General features: G+C 49.2%; 2 protein-coding genes across 2 annotated transcripts; both read right to left on the bottom strand.

Annotated features, from left to right (window-relative positions):
• Positions 1 to 8,823: 8,823 nt before the first annotated feature.
• On the bottom strand, positions 8,824 to 14,922 carry LOC310966753 (NLR family CARD domain-containing protein 3-like). The gene is made up of 8 exons (XM_083940633.1): positions 14,735 to 14,922; positions 14,327 to 14,405; positions 13,961 to 14,186; positions 11,922 to 13,722; positions 11,645 to 11,818; positions 10,884 to 11,057; positions 10,088 to 10,134; positions 8,824 to 9,664 (listed from the first exon to the last, which is right to left on the bottom strand). Exons 1-8 carry the CDS (start codon positions 14,797 to 14,799, stop codon positions 9,129 to 9,131), a joined length of 3,102 nt encoding a protein of 1,033 aa, XP_083796759.1. The 5' UTR covers positions 14,800 to 14,922; the 3' UTR covers positions 8,824 to 9,128.
• A 178-nt stretch (positions 14,923 to 15,100) lies between these two features.
• LOC310966829 (uncharacterized protein) lies at positions 15,101 to 20,646 on the bottom strand (the record flags this gene model as incomplete). The annotated part of the gene is made up of 5 exons (XM_083940757.1): positions 20,017 to 20,646; positions 19,634 to 19,777; positions 17,191 to 17,328; positions 16,006 to 16,125; positions 15,101 to 15,143 (listed from the first exon to the last, which is right to left on the bottom strand). Exons 1-5 carry the CDS (start codon positions 20,103 to 20,105, stop codon positions 15,101 to 15,103), a joined length of 534 nt encoding a protein of 177 aa, XP_083796883.1. The 5' UTR covers positions 20,106 to 20,646.
• Positions 20,647 to 21,021: the final 375 nt, after the last annotated feature.

Below are 21,021 nucleotides of genomic sequence, written 5' to 3'. Positions count from 1 at the left end.
GCCCGGGGCCCAGATCCGGCCCGCGTGTGAATGATCTCGGCCCCCGGGATGATGTTTGATTAGTATCAGAACCGGCCGCACGCCACAGCCGCCTGCACCAAAACTACATTACCCACAATGCAACGGGAGCCCGTGAACTCACTGCAGCGCCACAAGTTCATTATTCATCAGCATTCAGGGCAGATGACAGCGTTCAGCCCCCCCCCCCCCCCCCCCAATAACGTCTAAAGGGAAGGTGGACGATGAGAACAGGAGGTTTGAAGCTCATGTTCACACAGCTGCGTCTTTATCTTGATATTAAGGAACACGTTTTATTTTGAAGGACATTTTCTTTTTTGCTGTTGAAAATGTTTTCCTTAAATAACTAAAGTCATGAGAAAATGTTGCTTTATTCATTTAATGTTCAGGACACGTGTGTTTGTGTCTGTGAGCCTGTTGGAAAATCACTGACAGATACGAAAATATTGGATTATTTATTTAATTATTATATAAAATACGGTTCACTGTGTCTGTTCTTGGTTCAACAGGTTAAATGAAATCATTTTAATACGTTTTAATAAACTTTGAACCCGTCCGGCCCTCGGCTTGTAGCAGATTTGTTTTTTTGGCCTCTGATGTGTTTGACTTTGACGTCCCTGACTTACAGTAACACATGTGAAGTTGGTTTCAGGGTTTACCCGTCTTGCTTCATAGCGATCCAGGTCTGTTGTGGCCCTCTTCCTGTTCTTTGTGGTTGGGAGGAAAATAGCAGAATCTGATGAAATGGAAGAAGCCGGTGATAGTGCTGTGAAGTCTGGCATCGAAGCTGGTGATGCTGGAGGGTCTGGCAGTGATGCTGGAGCTGGTGATGGGTCTGGTCACACAGATGAATCTGATTCATCCAAAACAAAAGCAACGTCTAGAGCAGGGGTCTGCAACCTTTACTATCAAAAGAGCCATTTTGCCCCCTCTTACAGCAGATTCAATGTGTCTGGAGCCGAAAAACAGATTTGATGTCACAGCTTATAAAGGTTTATATAAAGTTACTGTTACCTGTCCTAAAACTGGGGTTGTTTGCTAATTTCTCACCACATATCAAGCATACAGGTACGCCACCATCATGTGAAAGCAAATGAATATGTCCACGACATTTAATCTGCTCCCCCCCACCAGCAGTCGGGGTCACCAAGTCAACATTAGCCACCTGCAGGGAAAGGCGCTGGGCCGTAGACCGAGGACGTGACGCATATTTTAGTTTCACCTAATATTGTTTCAATATCACCTCCAAGATCAAATGTTTCCCTCGTCCACTGTGCAAAAAAACACCTTATTTACACATTGTTTATATAATTTTTTGCCAAAGCTACAGGGAGCCGCTGAAAAGGGGCTGAAGAGCCGCATGCGGCCCCGGAGCCGTGGGTCGCAGACCCCTGGTCTAGAGAAACAGTTTAGAGTGGAGTCAATTTCAGTTCATTCATTTGTGAAAGATAAACAGATAATCAAGACAACAGAACCTCACCTGTTACTGGATACTGGCGATATCCAACCTTGAAGCTCCTCACCCCTGACTTGACCAGCTCATCGAATGTGTCGGCATCAACCTCGGTCTGTGATGTGTCGGTCGAGCCGAGCACACCTTCAGTCACAAGCTGGGCCTGCAGGCTGAATGTGTCTGTTACTGGGAAACATAAAAAACAAGCTACATGAAGTTTATTATCAACCATGTCATTCAGATATTTAGAGCACGAAGGCTTAAAAAAAAAACAGAGACACGACAATCATGGACACATTCTCTAAAATGGCCGATCAGGTTGTTTCAGCTTAAAATGTGTGAAGACGAACCTCCTGAAGAAACTGTTGGAAGTCAGAGTTTCATCAATTTGTGGAACTGTTGTGTATTTCTGGACTCCTCCATATTCCACCTTTGGCAGCATTTTCTATCTGAACTCAGTGAATTAAAAGAGAGGAAAGCTTTAAACAGTTCATCTGATCCACTGTTGTTAAAGTGAAACGTCAATGTGAGCCAACATCACGCAGCTGAGCCTCTATCATACAAATATCTAACCACAAGAAACGCCAGGAGACATCGGTGAATCCACACGTTTCAAAAGACACGAGACAGAAAAACAACAATGTTCGCGGTTCTGACACAGTATGAGACACATGTAAGAGATCCAACACACATTGATGCTACAGGAGTTTCACGAGGGTGCCAGATGAATATAAAGAAGCCAACCAGATATCTGCAGGTTGTGAATCTATTTTTTGCTTGTGGCGGACAGTTGAAGAGAATGTAGACAGAATCAATTACATCCACTACAACGTGCAAAAGCTAGGAAATTGGACACAAAGTGGTTTACAAGCAGTTCACGATCGATTAGCTGCAACTTCCCTCATGGCATCAAAAACCAATAGCCCTGGACGTGCTATTGGCCGAGAAAGGAGGGGTATGTGCAATGTTCGGTGAACAGTGCTGCACTTTCATCCCTAACAACACTGCTGCTGATGGCAGCCTCACCAAGGCCGTAGCAGGGCTCCGTACGCTCAACAGTAAGATGAAGGAGCACTCTGGAGTCTGGACCACTATGTGGGACTCCTGGATGGATGCGTTTGGGAAGGGAAGAACTTTGGTGTCCTCTGTCCTAGTCTCCATAGCAGTTTTTGCTGCTATTTTAACCTTGTGTGGATGCTGTTGTGTTCCCTGTCTGTGTGCTTTGCTTAACCGTCTCATTGCTACAGCTATTTCACCCATGGACAACAACATGGAGCAGCTGTATCCTTTGCTTGGCAGCGATCCCCAAAGTGATGATGAAAGCAACGATGACGACGACACGGAAACTCCTTTTGATTTGACGAAACTGTGTCCTGATCCAACAGATTATGACTCTGACTTGTTTTAAGAAACTTCTGAGTGTAAATGTATTTGTGCTCATGAAAATGATCTTACAGCTGAAAATCAAACACGTGGCTAAAAGTGAGCAAATAAGTGATAAACAGGAGGGAAATGTTGGAGTAATTGTGCATAAAGTCATCTCATATTTACTCAAACTGCCGTTACATATAATCTAACCTTACTTGGTGTGTGTGTGTGTGTGAACAGCTCATTTGTGTAGAGTTGTTTTGCAGGTGGAAGAAATCAGATAAGCGTGACTGTTGATGAGTCACCAAAGAGGCATCTGTGAAACACCGACCCTGCTCAGCTGATTAGTGACAGGACATGTTTTAAGGCTTCCTTAGAGTTGTAAAGTCATAAAGACAATGAATGGTCCTTATGTCTGGAGTTGCAGCTGTGTGCCCCCTCACCTTAAGAGCTGTAACTCATTGTAACTCGTTGTATTTTGGAACCAGCGAAAGTAAATAAAGAGAAAGGGTTCGGCAGAGAGAACTTCAGAGCGGCAGGAGGTTGTAACTGAACACATCTCTGTCCGTTCTCCCTGCAAGTAAAACATAGAACTCTTGTCTTTCTCTCTTTTGTTAAGTTTTGGGTGTTTTAGGCTTGAACCTGACACCTGTGCATGGCTTAGGTAGTTTGGCATGACCAGAGGGTATTTAGGGAAATGGACAGGAGTGCTGTTGAGGCTGGCATGTAGCGATGGGTCGTAGGTGGTAAATGCTGGACGCCTGAGGAAACCAAACTCTCCAAGACGAACATAATTGAAGAGTTGGGTTGACGGGGGAGAAGATGCATCCTGCACGGAGGGTCTGGATGCTGGGGATGAGGAGGTCGGCTGCAGAGGGTGAGAGCTTGGAGCGATATGGGATTCTGTGTTCCGTAGGTCGGATTAACACGCTTATGCGGGGGTACAAATATAAGAGGAGGGGCGGGTGCTCCGGCGAGCTGTATGGGTTAGTATATGCAATCATTTGGATTCAGGAATGAGAGGGGGTTGGCGATGGAGTTAGCCTGAAACGTGAGCGGAGCGGTTGAGTTAAGGCTGTGGATGGACATGTTGGGTTGAGCTGCCTTGTTGATGATGTCGACGGTAATGTGGTCGTCTGGATGGATTTAAGAGAATTACCACTCATGACCCCAAAGAACGGCAGCAACAACAACGAGGCACGGCTCCAAAGCGCAGGGGGAGGAGAGAGAAGTTCAGAGGCGGACGTCTACCACAGAGGTAACGACCGACGCTGAGGGACAGGGGGCTGCGTCAGTGCAGAGCCCGAAGTCGCCGGATCGAGGTCACAGATATTGTTGGTGAAGGAAGGTGAAGTAGAAGAGCCCGGACTGGGAGGGGTTATGGGGGCAGATGGACCCGAGGGGGGCGTCTTCACATGAATTTGATTTAAGTTACAGTGCCGATTCAGAACAAAAGTCATCTCGGGACACTTCACCTATGGAGTAGGTAAAGACGGCACTCTATGACTTAATATGGTTCACACAGACCCAACAATTCCCCCATGAGCGACAACCAGGGGCACACAGTGGCAACGAAAACCTTCCCCTATACGGGCAGGAACTGGAACAGACCCGGCTCTATGGAGGACGGCCGTCTGTCTTGACCGGTTGGGGAGGAGGAAAAGGACAAAAGAGAGAGAGAAGCGACAGACAGTTGGACAGAGAGACAAAGACAGACAGCCGTGGAGGTAGAGACAACCAGAAACATGACGATTCGGGATAACCAAGGGATGCTGAATGATGGGGTGAGAGATGAACGGGGTCGAAGGGGAGAGATGAGGGATGGAAAGGAGCCGAAGGGGAGGGATCGGTCGTTGTGCAACGAGGGGTGAAAAGGGGAGGGATGAGGGGAGTGGTCAGCCGTCGCGGGTTGAATGGATGAACTGGGTTGAAGTTTGGACGAGTGTCCGGGAACCATCAACGTATGGGGTGAGAATTAGCCGGTCTGATGTCGCTGTGATGGCTGTGGCTGTAACTTCGGTAGGCTCGTGATGACCAGCGCTCAAGAATTTCCATAGCGTGGTCTGGTACGCCCTGCCCGGAAGAGTGTATGTTTGAACATCATACAGCGCTCTTTAATTAAAATTAGCCTGAATAATGGCCTTCCTGCTGACCCATAGAGGAGGAGTGGTCAGAGTAGCGCTCGGGTAAAATCCTGATTTGACAGGATAGGGATAGAATGAGGAAATGAAGGGCGGAGCTCCATAGCTGGCAGGGGCTGCATGTACCCAAACAGCTGCCCAGTGGCTTGAGTTACAGAAAGCAGGGGCGGAGCTCCGGGTGCGGGTGGACCCAAAGATGCCAGGCAAACCCTAGCAGAAGGAAGGGGAGGAGAAAGAATGCCAAAGGAGGGATGCATGTGCGGGGGTCGGAGGTGCAGCCTGTGGATGAAAGAAAAAAGAGGAAACATGGGACCAATCGGATACAGCACAGCAAGGCTTACGACCTGGCCCTCGGGGAGGGCTCCGGGAGAACGCCGGAACAGGAACCCGGAAGTGGGTGGCTGCTCGGAGCTGTGGAGACAATGGAGGCAGTGATGAGCCTGAACAACGTGGATTTATTGTCGGTTCGACAGAAAGGGGTCGCTCTGTCCTTGAGGGTGTGCAGGAGGTGGGCGACCATCCAGTCGGAGATGTCTGTAGCATGGGAGGCGGCAGGATCCGGGGTCCACGAGCCAGCCACGGAGCCGCTGCAGACGGAGAGGAGAGTACCAGTGCGGCATCTGGAAGAGCGGCCTTTGTACTGGGCTCAGTGGACATTAACAGACTTTAAATGAGGCGTTCCCAGGCCAGTGTGGAGATCTGATCTCTCCACCTGGTCCTGGGTCTTCCCCGAGGCCTCCTCCCAGCTGGACGTGCCTGGAACACCTCCCTAGTGAGGCGCCCAGGGTTCATCCTTACCAAACTCAAGTTCCATCGTCCCCTGACTCGTTAACAAGATCCCGAGGTACTTGAACTCCTTCACTTGGGGTCAGGACTCATTCCCGACCCGGTTCAACAATCCACCGGTTTCCTCCTGAGAGCCACGGCCTCAGATTTAGAGGTGCTGATCCCCATCCCTGCCGTTTCACACTCGGCTGCGAACCGATCCAGTGAGTGACCGACGACGCCATCAAGACCACGTCATCTGCAAAAAGCAGAGACCAGATCCTCAGCCCACCGAACTGCAGCCCCTCCCCACCACGACCACGCCTCGATAGATCCTTGAAAATCACAAACAGGATTGGTGACAAAGCGCAGCCCTGGCAGAGGCCGACCCCCACCAGGAACGAATCCGACTTACTGCCAAGGATCCGGACACAGCTCTTGCTTTGATAGTACAGAGATTGGACGGCCCTCAGAAGTGAACCCATACTCCCGCAGCACCTCCCACAGTATCTCCCGAAGGACCAGGTCACATGCCTTGATGAGCCAACTCTGAGGCCCCCTTTCCAGGATCCGATCCCATCCAGGAAAGAATCTGTATTTTTTTAGTGTGATACCCCTGTAACTGGCACACACCCTCTGGTCCCCCTTTTTAAACAGGGGAAGCACCACCCTGGTCTTGCATTCCTTGGCACTGTCCCAGACTTCCATGCAATGTTACAGAGATGTGTCGACCAGTACAGCCCCACCCGACCCAAAGCTTTCAGCATTTATGGATCCCGGTGGTGGTCTCCGGGGTTGCTTGTTTGTTCCTGTTTCTGTCCGCCCTCAGGTTCTGCTGTGGGGCCACACATCACATCCCGATTTGCCTGCCATCCTGGTACTTCCCGCACCTTGTCCCTGCTTCAACGCCACTTCTGGTGTCCAACCATGGCTGCAGACACCTGTGAGTATGTCAAGGCATGTACTGTTTGTGCTCGAGGGAAAGCTACTCATCGGCCACCTGCAGGTCTCCTCCGTCCTCTCCCTGTGCCCAGTCGTCCTTGGTCCCATACCGCTGTGGACTTTGTCACCGGACTGCTGTTATCCCAAGGTAATGACACTATTCTTACCATTGTGGACCGCTTCTTCAAAGCGGTACATTCTGTGGCACTGCCTAAGCTTCCCTCAGCTACAGAGACTGATGAATTACTGGTGAACAATGTGCTCCGGATCCATGGCATTCCATCGGACATCGTGTCAGACAGAGGCCCCCAGTTCACGTCTAAAGTATGGAAAGAATTTTGCCGGGCATTGGGCGCTACAGAGAGCTTGTCTTCGGGATACCACCCACAGTCCAAAGAGAGAGAGCCAATCAAGATCTGGAGACTGCGCTGCGCTGCATATGTGCTCAGAACCCTGCCTCCTGGAGGACTCATCTCACCTGGGTGGAATACTCGCATAACTCTCTGACGTCTGCAGCTACAGGTTTGACTTTTTTTGAAGCCTCTGTTGGTTATTTACCTCCTCTGTTCCCTTCCCAAGAGCAGGAGATCGCCGTACCATCGGTCCAGCTAAACCTCCGAAGGATCCGCAGAATCTGGAGAGAGACCAAGGCTGCTGTTCTGCACACCCGGGACCAGAATCGGAGGTTGGCGGACCGGCGGCATACTCCAGCTCCCATCTACAAAGCCGGTACAGAAGGTTTGGTTGAGTGCTAAGGACATTCCCCTCAGTGTGACTTCCAAAAAGCTGTCTCCCAGATTTATTGGTCCTTATGAAATTGAGTCCATTTTTAACCCTTCTGCCATTCGCCTCAAGCTCCCTGCATCATTGAGGGTACATCCCATTTTCCATGTCTCCAGCTAAAACCTGTTTCCACCAGTACTCTGTGCCATCCTGCCGTCGCCCCACCATCCCCCCGGCTCATCGATGGACACCCGGCCTTCACAGTCAGTCGCATCCTGGACGTGCGTCGCAGGGGGCGGGGATACTGATACCTTGCTGGAGGGATACGGCCCAGAGTAGAGGAGTTGGTATTCCTGGGGGCTCATCTTGGACCCCTCTCTTCTCACTCACTTCTATCGGGCACATCCCAGAGGACCAGGTAGACCGTCTGAAGTCAATCTTTGGGGGGTGGTACCGTCATGATTCCATCATGGCAGCCCTGAGTTTTCCTTGTGTGTGTTGTTGTGTCCCTGTCTGTGTTATTCCTCCTGTGTCTCTCCCCCCGTCTGTGCTGTGTGTGCATGTGGGCGTGGCTTCTTCTCCACAGGTGAAGCAGGTGACTCACTCTACAACCAAGCCTCCTATAAAGCCACTGGTTTCTCTCCTGCTCATCACCAGATCGTTTCGTCAGTCTCCGTGGCTGTTTGGATCCTGGCTTCTTTGTATTTTTTTGCCCTGTGCTCTGTGCTTAGCTTGTGAAGCTAATCTCCCTGTGGTTTAGTGACCTTGCTCCAGATTACTGAGTTTGCTGTGAAGTCCTGAGCGTTGCTTCCTCCCTACCTGCCTGTGGACCTGCCTGTGGACCTGCCTGTGGACCTGCCTGTGGACCTGCGTGTGGACCTGCCTGTGGACCTGCCTGTGGACCTGCCTGTGGACCTGCCTGTGGACCTGCCTGTGGACCTGCCTGTGGACCTGCCTGTGGACCTGCCTGTGGACCTGCTCCCCGGAGCTCTCTCACTGCATCGCCATTACCCTACAGCGGACCTCACATCACGCCACCTGCATCCACGCACTCCTCGGTGACTTCACCTACCACATCAGGATCCTGGGACCTCGCACCACCCCTCCACCTCGCACCTATGCTTGCACCCTTTTGAACATTGAAGACTGTTTGTTGCACTTTGAACCAGAGTCGAGTCGTGCATTTGGGTCCTGATCCAACACAAACCATAACATATATATATATGTTTTATACTCACAGACACCAAACTTACTCCAGGGGGGATTCCTGAGAAAAGGCGTTTCCAAGAATGGATGAACCAGGAGCTGCTCGCCCTCTGAGCGCTCACACTGCGACGGCGAGGACCAGATCCACCTCAGGAGGAACCTGCTGATGTTGAAAGTGATGAAATGAAGACACGTGGACCCTCAACATACAACAGAAGCGTAGATTTTATTAAAAGCTTTTGGAAACATTAGAAAACATGGAGATGGTTCCAGATGCTTTCCACATTTGAAATATACGACATCATGACTCAGAAAGATCGATTCCTCTCGTCACGTTTCAGGAAGAGTTTCTAGCTAAAGTGTTAAATGTTGATGATCAAAGAGGTGAAATCAGATCAGTGTGTGAGTGTGAGACAGATCTGCTTCACAGTGCAGAGTGTGTGTGTGATGGTGAACACACTGAACTTTGATTTCAGCAGCTGATCTTCAGTGTTTCTGTGCACAGGAGAGACTCAGACCTGCAGAGGACACACAGACACTGAATCACCACGTGACCAGAGCCCAAACCCAGGATAAAGAGGTTCAGTGAACGTGGTGTTGAAGGTGTGGAGGTGGATCAGTGAGTCAGAGGAGACTCTGTAGAAGGACAGAGAGCCGGCAGGACAGTCCACATACACTGCTGCTCTGTGAGAGACGGAGGAGGTGATGACTGTTTCTCTGTTATTGTGTCTGACAGAGTAACATTCATCATCAGAGCAGATCAGACTCCAGGACTGATCATTATCTCCAAACACACAGTCATTACTGTTTCCTCTCCTGCTGATTCCTCTGTAACTCACTGATATATGAACTCTTCCTCTCCACTCGACCTCCCAGTAACAGCGACCAGTCAGACCAGTTCTACACAGCAGCTGAGCCCAGAAGTCAAACCTGTCTGGATGATCAGGATATGACTGATCCTTCTTCACACGTGTCACCTTCCTGTTGTTGTCAGACAGTTTGAGTTCTCTGTGTACTGTGTTTGTGTCCAGTTCCAGTTCACAGGCATCTGATGGAGAGAACAAGACACAACACAGCTGCAGGTTTTCATCTGTGATGTAGAAAACTGAAGGCTTCCTGAACACAACTTCTATCTGTCAAACTGTGAATACGGAGTTTAAAGCAGCACCTGAAGGCAACACAGCTCTTCTCTAATGTCAGAGTCCAAAGAAGAAGGAGCAAAGAGAGCTCTCTGTTGGCTCCACTGCTAATGAAATGGACCCATTAGTTCTGTTGGATCACTGACTTCACTTTGGGGTCTTTGTGGATTTGAAATGGATTCAGTTCTAAAATCTTTCTGCACAAAAACAGAAGCTGGATCCTGATTGAAACTCTGGAGAAGTTCATGTTTGTACTTCAGTCCAGAACATGTCAAACTCTAGTGTAACATGAGCAGCTGAGTTCTCCTGAATCACACTGAAAACACACTCACACTTCCTCGGACCAGGTCTCAGTCTCTGTGGTCCACCATGGTCCATCCTGCAGGAAGACACAAAGACACCATCAACTTCACTCATCAGGTCCTTCAACAGGAACCAGAGTTCATCAGTTAGAGACACAAACAGTCTGTCTGTCCACACCTGAGAGAGTCCAGTCTGTCTGTCTGTCCACACCTGAGAGAGTCCAGTCTGTCTGTCTGTCCACACCTGAGAGAGTCCAGTCTGTCTGTCTGTCCACACCTGAGAGAGTCCAGTCTGTCTGTCTGTCCACACCTGAGAGAGTCCAGTCTGTCTGTCTGTCCACACCTGAGAGAGTCCAGTCTGTCTGTCTGTCCACACCTGAGAGAGTCCAGTCTGTCTGTCTGTCCACACCTGAGAGAGTCCAGTCTGTCTGTCTGTCCATACCTGAGAGAGTCCAGTCTGTCTGTCTGTCCACACCTGAGAGAGTCCAGTCTGTCTGTCTGTCCACACCTGAGAGAGTCCAGTCTGTCTGTCCATACCTGAGAGAGTCCAGTCTGTCTGTCTGTCCATACCTGAGAGAGTCCAGTCTGTCTGTCCACACCTGAGAGAGTCCAGTCTGTCTGTCCATACCTGAGAGAGTCCAGTCTGTCTGTCTGTCCACACCTGAGAGAGTCCAGTCTGTCTGTCTGTCCACACCTGAGAGAGTCCAGTCTGTCTGTCTGTCCACACCTGAGAGAGTCCAGTCTGTCTGTCTGTCCACACCTGAGAGAGTCCAGTCTGTCTGTCTGTCCATACCTGAGAGAGTCCAGTCTGTCTGTCTGTCCTCACCTGAGAGAGTCCAGTCTCCAGTGTGGATCCTTGAGTCCAGCAGACAGAAGCTTCTCTCCTGAGTCTCCTGGATGATTGTAGCTCAGGTCCAGTTCTCTCAGATGGGACGGGTTGGAGCTCAGAGCTGAGACCAGAGAAGCACAGCCTTCCTCTGAGACCAGACAGCCTGAGAGACTACACACACACACACACACACACACACACACACACCCCAGTGTAATAGCATCAGTGCTGGTGGAGAACCTCGTTGATGCGTCACAGTCGGTGAAATTGCATTTCTTCTTTGTCGTGCTTCTCTCTTCTCTGATGAGTGTTGAAGCAGACAGAAGCATCCATATTCAACATCCACTCATCACTAACTCGGCCTTATTCATTCTTCAGTGTTATTCATTTATGCGACACATCACTTCCTGTATTTAGACAGACGACTGAATGTTTACTGTTACTAAGGCAACAGCTGACAGCTGATGTCAGCTCTGACATGGTGGACTCCCAGAAGACCAACCCCACACTGCTGCACAGCAGTTGCTTTGGGAATATTAGAAGTGTATTGATATTGAACATGTGTCCAAATTGCACCTAACACTGCTCTCACTTGGCTCCCCAGTAAAACAGCTGCCAAGTGTGAAGTCGATCGGATGAATGGTTCTTGCAGGGACACACAAACAGACAAACAGGACAATGCACAAACTGCTCTCTAGTAGGAAACAAAGAGAATCAGAGTTCAGAGGGTCATCATTTTAAAACAGCAGAGCACCAACCTGAGAGTCTCCAGTCTGCAGTGTGGACTCTTCAGTCCATCAGACACCAGATCCACTCCTGAGTCCTGCAGGTCGTTGTTACTCAGGTCCAGATGTCTCAGACTAGAGGACTGGGAGCTGAGGACTGAGGACAGAGCTGCACAGCTTCTCTTTGACAGGTTACAGCCACTCAGTCTGAAGAGGAATCAGCAATACATGAGACAGTAATGACAAACAATGGTTGTTAGTTCTGAATGAATAAAAACTACATTAATCTGATATTCATGTGAGCACGTACAGAGCTTTGTTGGAGGCTTTGACCACTGGCAGCAGCCTCAGAAGAGCCTCCTCTGAAGCAGAGTACTTCTTCAGGTCAAACACGTCCAGATCTTTTCCTGATGTCAGTAAGATGAAGCCCAGAGCTGACCACTGAGCAGGAGACAGTTTAGATCTGTGGATACGTCCTGAACTCAGGGACTGTTGGATCCTGTCCACCAGAGAACGATCCTGCAGTTCATTCAGACAGTGGAACAGATTGATGCTTTTCTCTGCAGACAGATTCTCACTGATCTTCTCCTTGATGTACTGGACTGTCTTCTCTTTTGTCGGTGATCTACTTCCTGTCTGTGTCAGCAGGCCTCGTAGGTGTTTCTGGTTGGTCTGTAGTGAAAGACCCAGGAGGAAGCGGAGGAACAGGTCCAGGTGTCCGTTTGGACTCTGTAAGGCCTCGACCACAGCACTCTGGTAGAGATGTGTTGGTTTAGGTTTGTTTCTAAGTATAAACCACAAGCTCGAGCTTTGTTCTCCTGACAGCAGGTTGACTCCAGAGTTGGTGAACGTCAGATGGACATGAAGAGCAGCCAGAAACTCCTGAACACTCAGATGGATGAAGCAGAACACCTTGTCCTGGTACAGTCCTCTCTCCTCTTTAAAGACCTGTGTGAACACTCCTGAGTACACTGAGGCTGCTCTGATATCGATGCCACACTCTCTCAGGTCTGACTCATAGAAGATCAGGTTTCCTTTCTGCAGCTGCTCAAAAGCCAGTTTCCCGAGAGACTCGATCATCTTCCTGCTCTCTGGACTCCAGTGTGGATCCGTCTCAGCTCCTCCATCATACTTGACCTTCTTCAGTTTGGACTGAACCACCAGGAAGTGGATGTACATCTCAGTCAGGGTCTTGGGCAGCTCTGCTCCCTCTCTGGTTCTCGTCACTTCCTCCAGAACTGTAGCAGTGATCCAGCAGAAGACTGGGATGTGGCACATGATGTGGAGGCTTCGTGAAGTCTTGATGTGGGAGATGATTCTGCCGGCCTGCTCCTCATCTCTGAACCTCTTCCTGAAGTACTCGTCCTTCTGTGGGTCAGTAAACCCTCTGACCTCTGTCACCATGTCAACACACTCAGGAGGGATCTGATTGGCTGCTGCAGGTCGTGTGGTGATCCAGAGGCGAGCAGAGGGAAGCAGTTTCCCCCTGATGAGGTTCGTCAGCAGCACATCCACTGAGGTGGACTCTGTAACATCAGTCAGGACCTCAGTGTTGTGGAAGTCCAGAGGAAGTCGACACTCGTCCAGACCGTCAAAGATGAACACGACCTGGAACTCTTCAAACCTGCAGATTCCTGCTTCTTTGGTTTCACTAAAGAAGTGATGAACAAGTTCCACCAAGCTGAACTTTCTCTGCTTCAGCACATTCAGCTCTCTGAAAGTGAATGGAAATGTGAAGTGTACGTCCTGGTTGGCTTTGCCTTCAGCCCAGTCCAGAGTGAACTTCTGTGTTAGGACTGTTTTCCCAATGCCAGCCACTCCCTTTGTCATCACTGCTCTGATTGGTTCCTCTCTTCCAGGTGAGGCTTTAAAGATGTCTCCACATCTGATTGTTGTTTCTGGTCTGTCGTGTTTCCTGGATGCTGTTTCAATCTGTCTGACCTCATGTTCATCATTGACCTCTGCACTCCCTCCCTCTGTGATGAAGATCTCTGTGTAGATCTGATTCAGAAGAGTTGGGTTTCCTGCTTTAGCGATCCCCTCAAACACACACTGGAACTTCTTCTTCAGGTGAGACTTCAGTTCACGTCGACAAACTCCAGAAGGACTTCCTGAACGAACAAAGAACAAATGAAACCAGTGAGTGGATCCTACAGAAAACCAGACAACAGAACATTGAACACTGGCTGTATAGTTCCTCCTCCAACAGTTTCATTCAGCTCATCAGTGGAGGACAAACAGCCTCTGGTCTGATGCAGATGTGTGCAGCACAGTTTGCAAATGTAAACTTCTCCCATGCTGCCTCCATTTCCCTTTTCCATCATGTTAAAGACATTCAGATCCTCTTACTGCTCTGCAGACAGTCAGCCAGCTCCTCCTGCTTCATTCTCCTCAGGAACAACTGTGTGATCTTCAGAAACGCCTCTCTGCTGCTCCTCTGCTCTTCATCCCCACTGTCCAACACCTCCTCATCCTCCCTCTGACTCTCTAAGCATTCTGGGTAATCTGGACTCAGAGCCTTGTGGATCCTCTTCAGCTCGTTCTTCACAAAAGTGACGATGTTCTCCTCCAGCAGCTGGAACAGAACGATGAAGTGGATTTAAACTGCTTCAACACAACATGTGACTCATCAGGCTGTTCCTGAACGGCCCCATCATCATTTAATATGGAGTTGATGAAGTTCACAGTGAAAGGTGTGTTTGCACATGTACGCACCGTAAACACTGAGTCCAGGTGTGTGTGATGCTGCTGAGCGGACCGATCAGTGGGAACCTCGGAGCTCTCCTGCTCAACTCTGCAGAGAAAACATCAAGTTTAGGGACATTTACGGACTCACATCTGTCCACAGGTGATTCATGCTGATTTGAAGACAACATGAGCAGCAGCTGTGTCTCAGGAGGCAGCAGGACAGAGAGGTGTGTGTTTCAACACAAGTAGAGAAGCAACACACACATCTTCTGTGTACTTCTGTAAAGTCATGAAACTGACAGTTGTGTGCTTTGTAATTGAGTTGAGTCTTAAACAACATTTGACTCTTTGAGAACAAACATGATGAATGTACGAAAGATGTGATTCTTCTTCTGAGAAATCAGAGAATAACAAACTTCACTGTGAAATGATTACCTTCCATCAGCAGGTCGTCCATCTTTAAAGCCAATAAGACGACCTTTAGACCGGTCACTCCTCATGGACACACAGCTGGGTCCAGGTCCAGATCCAGGTCCAGGTCCAGGTCCAGGTCCAGGTCCAGATCCAGGTCCAGGTCCAGATCCAGGTCCAGGTCCAGGTCCAGGTCCAGGTCTCTGCTTCTGCATCCTGACACACACAAACTATGAAAAGCAGTTTGAAATGGAAACAATACTTTTGACCTGATTAATGAATTAGTTTTCTCTGTTTGTCATGATCCTGATAACACGAACACAAAGACTTGTTTGGACAGTCCAGTGTCTCGGTCCTTCCATCATCTGCAACTGCTTATTCCTAACAGGGTCACGGGGGACCGGAGCCGGTCCCAGCGGACTTTGGGCGTGAGCTGGAGGGTGATGGGGATTATCATCAATTTCCCCGGCAGAAGTCTCTGAGATAGTCAAACAAGTCCACCATTGCAAAGCCTCGATGTTTGACGAGATCCGTCCAGAGATGCTGAAAGCTTTTGGGGGGGGGGGGGGGGGGGCTGTCTTGGATGACAGGTCTCTTCAACATCATCCTGTTTTATCCACAAATGGATACGGTCACGGCCCGGATGTGAGAGGACGCTGGTGTCTATCGTCCCTCGTCTGTGTTGATAGCTTTGTTCCTTCCTTGTCGCCTACTCCAGCATCTTCCCCCAACACTGTGACTTCTATGCTCCTGAATACTTGCTCCTCTAACAATGAAGCCCTGCTCACCCATGACATCATTACTGACAGAGGAATGGACATCATATGTTTGACTGAGACATGGCAAAACCAGCAGAACTTTCTGGCACTCAACCAAGCCACACCTCCTGACTATGTGTTCATTCAGAAGCTCCGCTCCGTGGGCTGTGGTGGTGGGTATGCTATTATCCATGGAGCTGACATCCTGGTCAAAGAACTCCCAATACACAATATCACCTCATTTGAGTGTGTTGTGTTCAAACTGGCTGGGTCTGCTCCGCTCCATGTTGTCCTCATTTACCCCCCCCTAAACCCCTCTATCCCTCAGCCTTGATTCTTTCATCCCCCTCGAGACCCGGACCATCTCTGTCACCCGCCCTGCCCCATGGCTCACCAATGACCTCTGCAGCAATGACCTCCTCCCCGCTGCTGACTCTGGCAATGTCTTTCTTCTTGAGAACAAACATGATGAATTTAAAGATGTGATTCTTCTTCAGAGAAATCAGCTAATAAAAAAGTTCAGTTTTGAATTCCTACCTTCCATCAGCAGGTCGTCCATCTTTAAAGTCAATAAGATGATCGTTAGAGTCGTCACTCTTCATGGACACACAGCTGGGTCCAGGTCCAGGTCCAGGTCCAGGTCTCTGCTTCTGCATCCTGACACACACAAACTATGAAAAGCAGTTTGAAATGGAAACAATACTTTTGACCTGATTAATGAATTAGTTTTCTCTGTTTGTCATGATCCTGATAACACGAACACAAAGACTTGTTTGGACAGTCCAGTGTCTCGGTCCTTCCATCATCTGCAACTGCTTATTCCTAACGGGGTCACGGGGGACTGGAGCCGGTCCCAGCGGACTTTGGGCGTGAGCTGGAGGGTGACGGGGATTATCATCAATTTCCCCGGCAGAAGTCTCTGAGATAGTCAAACAAGTCCACCATTGCAAAGCCTCGATGTTTGACGAGATCCGTCCAGAGATGCTGAAAGCTTTTGGGGGGGGGCATGGATGACAGGTCTCTTCAACATCATCCTGTTTTATCCACAAATGGATACGGTCACGGCCCGGATGTGAGAGGACGCTGGTGTCTATCGTCCCTCGTCTGTGTTGATAGCTTTGTTCCTTCCTTGTCGCCTACTCCAGCATCTTCCCCCAACACTGTGACTTCTATGCTCCTGAATACTTGCTCCTCTAACAATGAAGCCCTGCTCACCCATGACATCATTACTGACAGAGGAATGGACATCATATGTTTGACTGAGACATGGCAAAACCAGCAGAACTTTCTGGCACTCCACCAAGCCACACCTCCTGACTATGTGTTCATTCAGAAGCCCCGCTCCGTGGGCCGTGGTGGTGGGTATGCTATTATCCATGGAGCTGACATCCTGGTCAAAGAACTCCGAGTACACAATATCACCTCATTTGAGTGTGTTGTGTTCAAACTGGCTGGGTCTGCTCCGCTCCATGTTGTCCTCATTTACCCCCCCCTAAACCCCTCTATCCCTCAGCCTTGATTCTTTCATCCCCCTCGAGACCCGGACCCTCTCTGTCACCCGCCCTGCCCCATGGCTCACCAATGACCTCTGCAGCAATGACCTCCTCCCCGCTGCTGACTCTGGCAATGTCTTTCTTCTTGAGAACAAACATGATGAATTTAAAGATGTGATTCTTCTTCAGAGAAATCAGCTAATAAAAAAGTTCAGTTTTGAATTCCTACCTTCCATCAGCAGGTCGTCCATCTTTAAAGTCAATAAGATGATCGTTAGAGTCGTCACTCTTCATGGACACACAGCTGGGTCCAGATCCAGATCCAGGTCGAGGTCCAGGTCCAGGTCCAGGTCTCTGCTCCTGCATCCTGACACACACACAAACTATGAAAAGCAGTTTGAAATGGAAACAATACTTTTGACCTGATTAATGAATTAGTTTTCTCTGTTTGTCATGATCCTGATAACACGAACACAAAGACTTGTTTGGACAGTCCAGTGTCTCGGTCCTTCCATCATCTGCAACTGCTTATTCCTAACGGGGTCACGGGGGACCGGAGCCGGTCCCAGCGGACTTTGGGCGTGAGGCAGGGTACAGTACATTTCCTCTTACCAAAAAAGGGCAGTGATGTGACGTTTGGGGGAGGGAGATTTGTCGGTCTGCTTGATGAATACAGAATTAACCACATAAGCTCCATCGCCCGGGAGCTTGGCTAACACAATACGGTGCTAGATAAATGGGAGTTGGAGTCAGTGTTGAGATTTTTGTTCCGGGACGAGGAGGGAACAGGAGTCAGTTTTAAAAAGATTATCCCACGTCTCTAGTGGACATTACAGCGGCCCTGCGAGTGAAGTCCAGGCAGAATTTCTGATCTCTGATTTAAACTGATGTTCAACACAGACCCATGCTCATAGACTGTAAAACACCAACCCTCACGGCCCGGGTCCTCCCGCTGCTCCAGATTAGCATCTAGTGTAGCTGCCATTGGTAGTAGACTGTCTTCAAGTCATGGTGCAATTGTCCCAGGCCTTAAACAGGTTTAATGATGCTGTGTAAACGGCCTGTTTAACATGTGGGTCAATGAGAAACTGCTCTGATATGAAGCCTGCCCCTAGTGGACACTCAGAGAACTGACGTTTTTGGCACTTCCATATTGGATCAATCAGGAAGTCGCTGTGGTGGGGGCTTGGTTTGTACGCCATGTTCAAACACAAGGATGCTCATAATTTTACCTGGTACCAGAGCACGCTAGGCCGAAGCTCAGTGATCGATGTTGTGATCGTATCATGTGATCTGAAGCCTGATCTGTTTTGGACACTCGGTTGAAGAGAGGGCCGGTGCTGTAAACTGATCCCCCTCTGGTGGTGAGTTGGATCACATGGTGGGGGCAGACCTGGTAAGCCCAAACAGGCAGTGTGGGTGAATTGGAAACGTCTAGGGGATGACCCTGTCCATGAGATCTTCACCTCACACTTCTTTCTAACACCCCTCTGGAGGTTGGGGGCATTGAACCAGAGGGGGATATGTTCAAAGCTTCTGCTTCTGATTTTGTCATAGGTGTGGGAGAAGTCAGGAGTAGCCATGGAGACGGACTTTCAGTCAGTACCAAAGTGCTTCTGGGAAACCGTCTGGCACTCAGGAAGGGGAAACAGGGAACATTCCAAGCTGTGTACAGCAAGAATGGGACCTTGTTGACCTCAACTGAGGAGGTAAACGTGTTACAGAAGGAGCCACTGGAGGGTTTTGGGGATTAGCATCAATTTCCCCGGCAGAAGTCTCTGAGAGTCAAACAAGTCCACCATTGCAAAGCCTCGATGTTTGACGAGATCCGTCCTCCTCACCGCTGCTGACTCTGGCAATGTCTCCCTCACGTTACTCCTCAACCGCCAATCCGACCACCTAGGCCTCACCACCACAGCCCTCTCCTGGTTCCAGTCATACCTCACCCACATGAAACAGTATGTCACCATAAATGGCTCCAGCTCCCCACCAGCCCCAGTCAACCAAGGCGTTCCCTAAGGTTTCATGCTCGGTCCACTCCTCTTCACCATCTACATGCTCCCCCTCTGTGGCATCATCCTCCACTATGGACTCAAATTCCACTGTTATGCCGATGACACCCAACTGTATCTCAGCACCGCTCCATTCATGCAGCTCTCCCCAAAGTGTCTTATCAACTGTCTTCACAATAAAAAACCTGGATGTCATCAAATCTACTTTAACTCAGCACCAAAAAAAGGAGCTCATGGTTGTGGCCCCCAAGGCACTGCTCTGGGTGCCACAACCATGAGCTCTTCCAGGCTTGACGGCTGTGACACACGGTGGGGTTCACCCTGGGCAGGTGGGGGACAGGGCTGGGCTTTGTAACCAATCCTGTTTGTGATATTCATGGACAGGATATCGAGGCGTAGGGTTACAGTGTCATCGGTCAGTGACCTTCAGCACTCTCTGGATCGGTTCAGCTCAGCAAGAGTGAAGCTGCTGTCCCTATCAGGGTCAGGACTGCCTGCACAGGGGAGGGAGTCCTTGACCCAAGTGAAGGAGTTCAAGTAACTCGGGGTCTTTGGAGCAATGGAGTGTGAGATTAGCCAGAGAATTGTTGGTTTTGCATTCACTTTAAGAAACACAAGAAACAGAGAGTCAGAAAATAAAGTTCAGTTTACAATTCTCACCTTCCATCAGCAGGTTGTTCATCTTTAAAGTCATATAACCAGCCCTTAGACCGGTCACTCTTCATGGACACACAGCTGGGTCCAGATCCAGGTCCAGATCCAGATCCAGATCCAGGTCCAGGTCCAGGTCTCTGCTGCTGCTCCCTGATACAAAGACAGTGGATGAGTAACGTTGTCCTGTTCATCAACATGTAATCTGATCAAAGATGGCGTCTCATCTCAGTGGATCATCAGTCGTTGGCTCTTTGTGAACTAATAAAGTGAGTCGTTCATATTCTAAGCAAACATGTTCAGGAGCTCAGTGTGAATCATGATGGTGGAGTGATCTGAGCTCTGACATGAAGAAGAGTCCATCATCATCTTCCTCCTCCTCCTCCTCTCACCTCTGAGCTTTGGTCTGTCCCTCATGTTCCCCACACAGAGTGGTTTTAGAGAGAGGGACTCCGTCCTCTCCGTCCTCACACTGGTTCATAGCAGAGTCCACGTCTCTGTCAGGACCAAATGCATTCAAATGACAGAAGGGAACATTTAAAGAGATACAGCCCAACACCGTTCATTCACATCCTCTCCTTCATTACTGACATCACTTCAATCAACTGGGCTGAAAAGGAACAAGACGTTAGCAACATTTGTTCTTTTGGACAAAGAATCCAAAAACTCTTCATTTCATGTTCACACTTTTCCCAGTTAGAGTTCCTGTTTCAATGTGTGAAGGGATTTCAAAATAAAAGCTTTCATGGAGTTAACCAACAGAACCATGTTCATTTAGAGACTTCCTCTTTTGGAAGGTTAGCACCGTTAGCCCTCTGTGGTTGGAGCAGCTGGTTCTTATAGTTAGCATGTTTAGCATACTTAGCATGGTTAGCACAAGTAGCCCTCTGTGGTTGGAGCAGCTGGTTCTTAAAGTTAGCATGTTTAGCATACTTAGCATGGTTAGCACAGTTAGCCCTCTGTGGTTGGAGCAGCTGGTTCTTATAGTTAGCATGTTTAGCATACCTAGCCTGGTTAGTACAGTTAGCCCTCTGTGGTTGGAGCAGCTGGTTCTTATAGTTAGCATGTTTAGCATACTTAGCATGGTTAGCACAGTTAGCCCTCTGTGGTTGGAGCAGCTGGTTCTTATAGTTAGCATGTTTAGCATACTTAGCATGGTTAGCACCGTTAGCCCTCTGTGGTTGGAGCAGCTGGTTCTTATGGTTAGCATGTTTGGCATACTTACCACGGTTAGCACAGTTAGCCCTCTGTGGTTGGAGCAGCTGGTTCTTATAGTTAGCATGTTTAGCATACTTAGCATGGTTAGCACAGTTAGCCCTCTGTGGTTGGAGCAGCTGGTTCTTATAGTTAGCATGTTTAGCATACTTAGCATGGTTAGCACCGTTAGCCCTCTGTGG

The sequence above is a fragment of the Echiichthys vipera genome (genome assembly GCF_963691815.1).
Source record: "Echiichthys vipera genome assembly, chromosome: 3".
In the NCBI taxonomy this organism is placed as follows: Eukaryota; Metazoa; Chordata; class Actinopteri; order Perciformes; family Trachinidae; genus Echiichthys; species Echiichthys vipera.
This window is presented reverse-complemented; position numbering and strand designations above follow the sequence as displayed.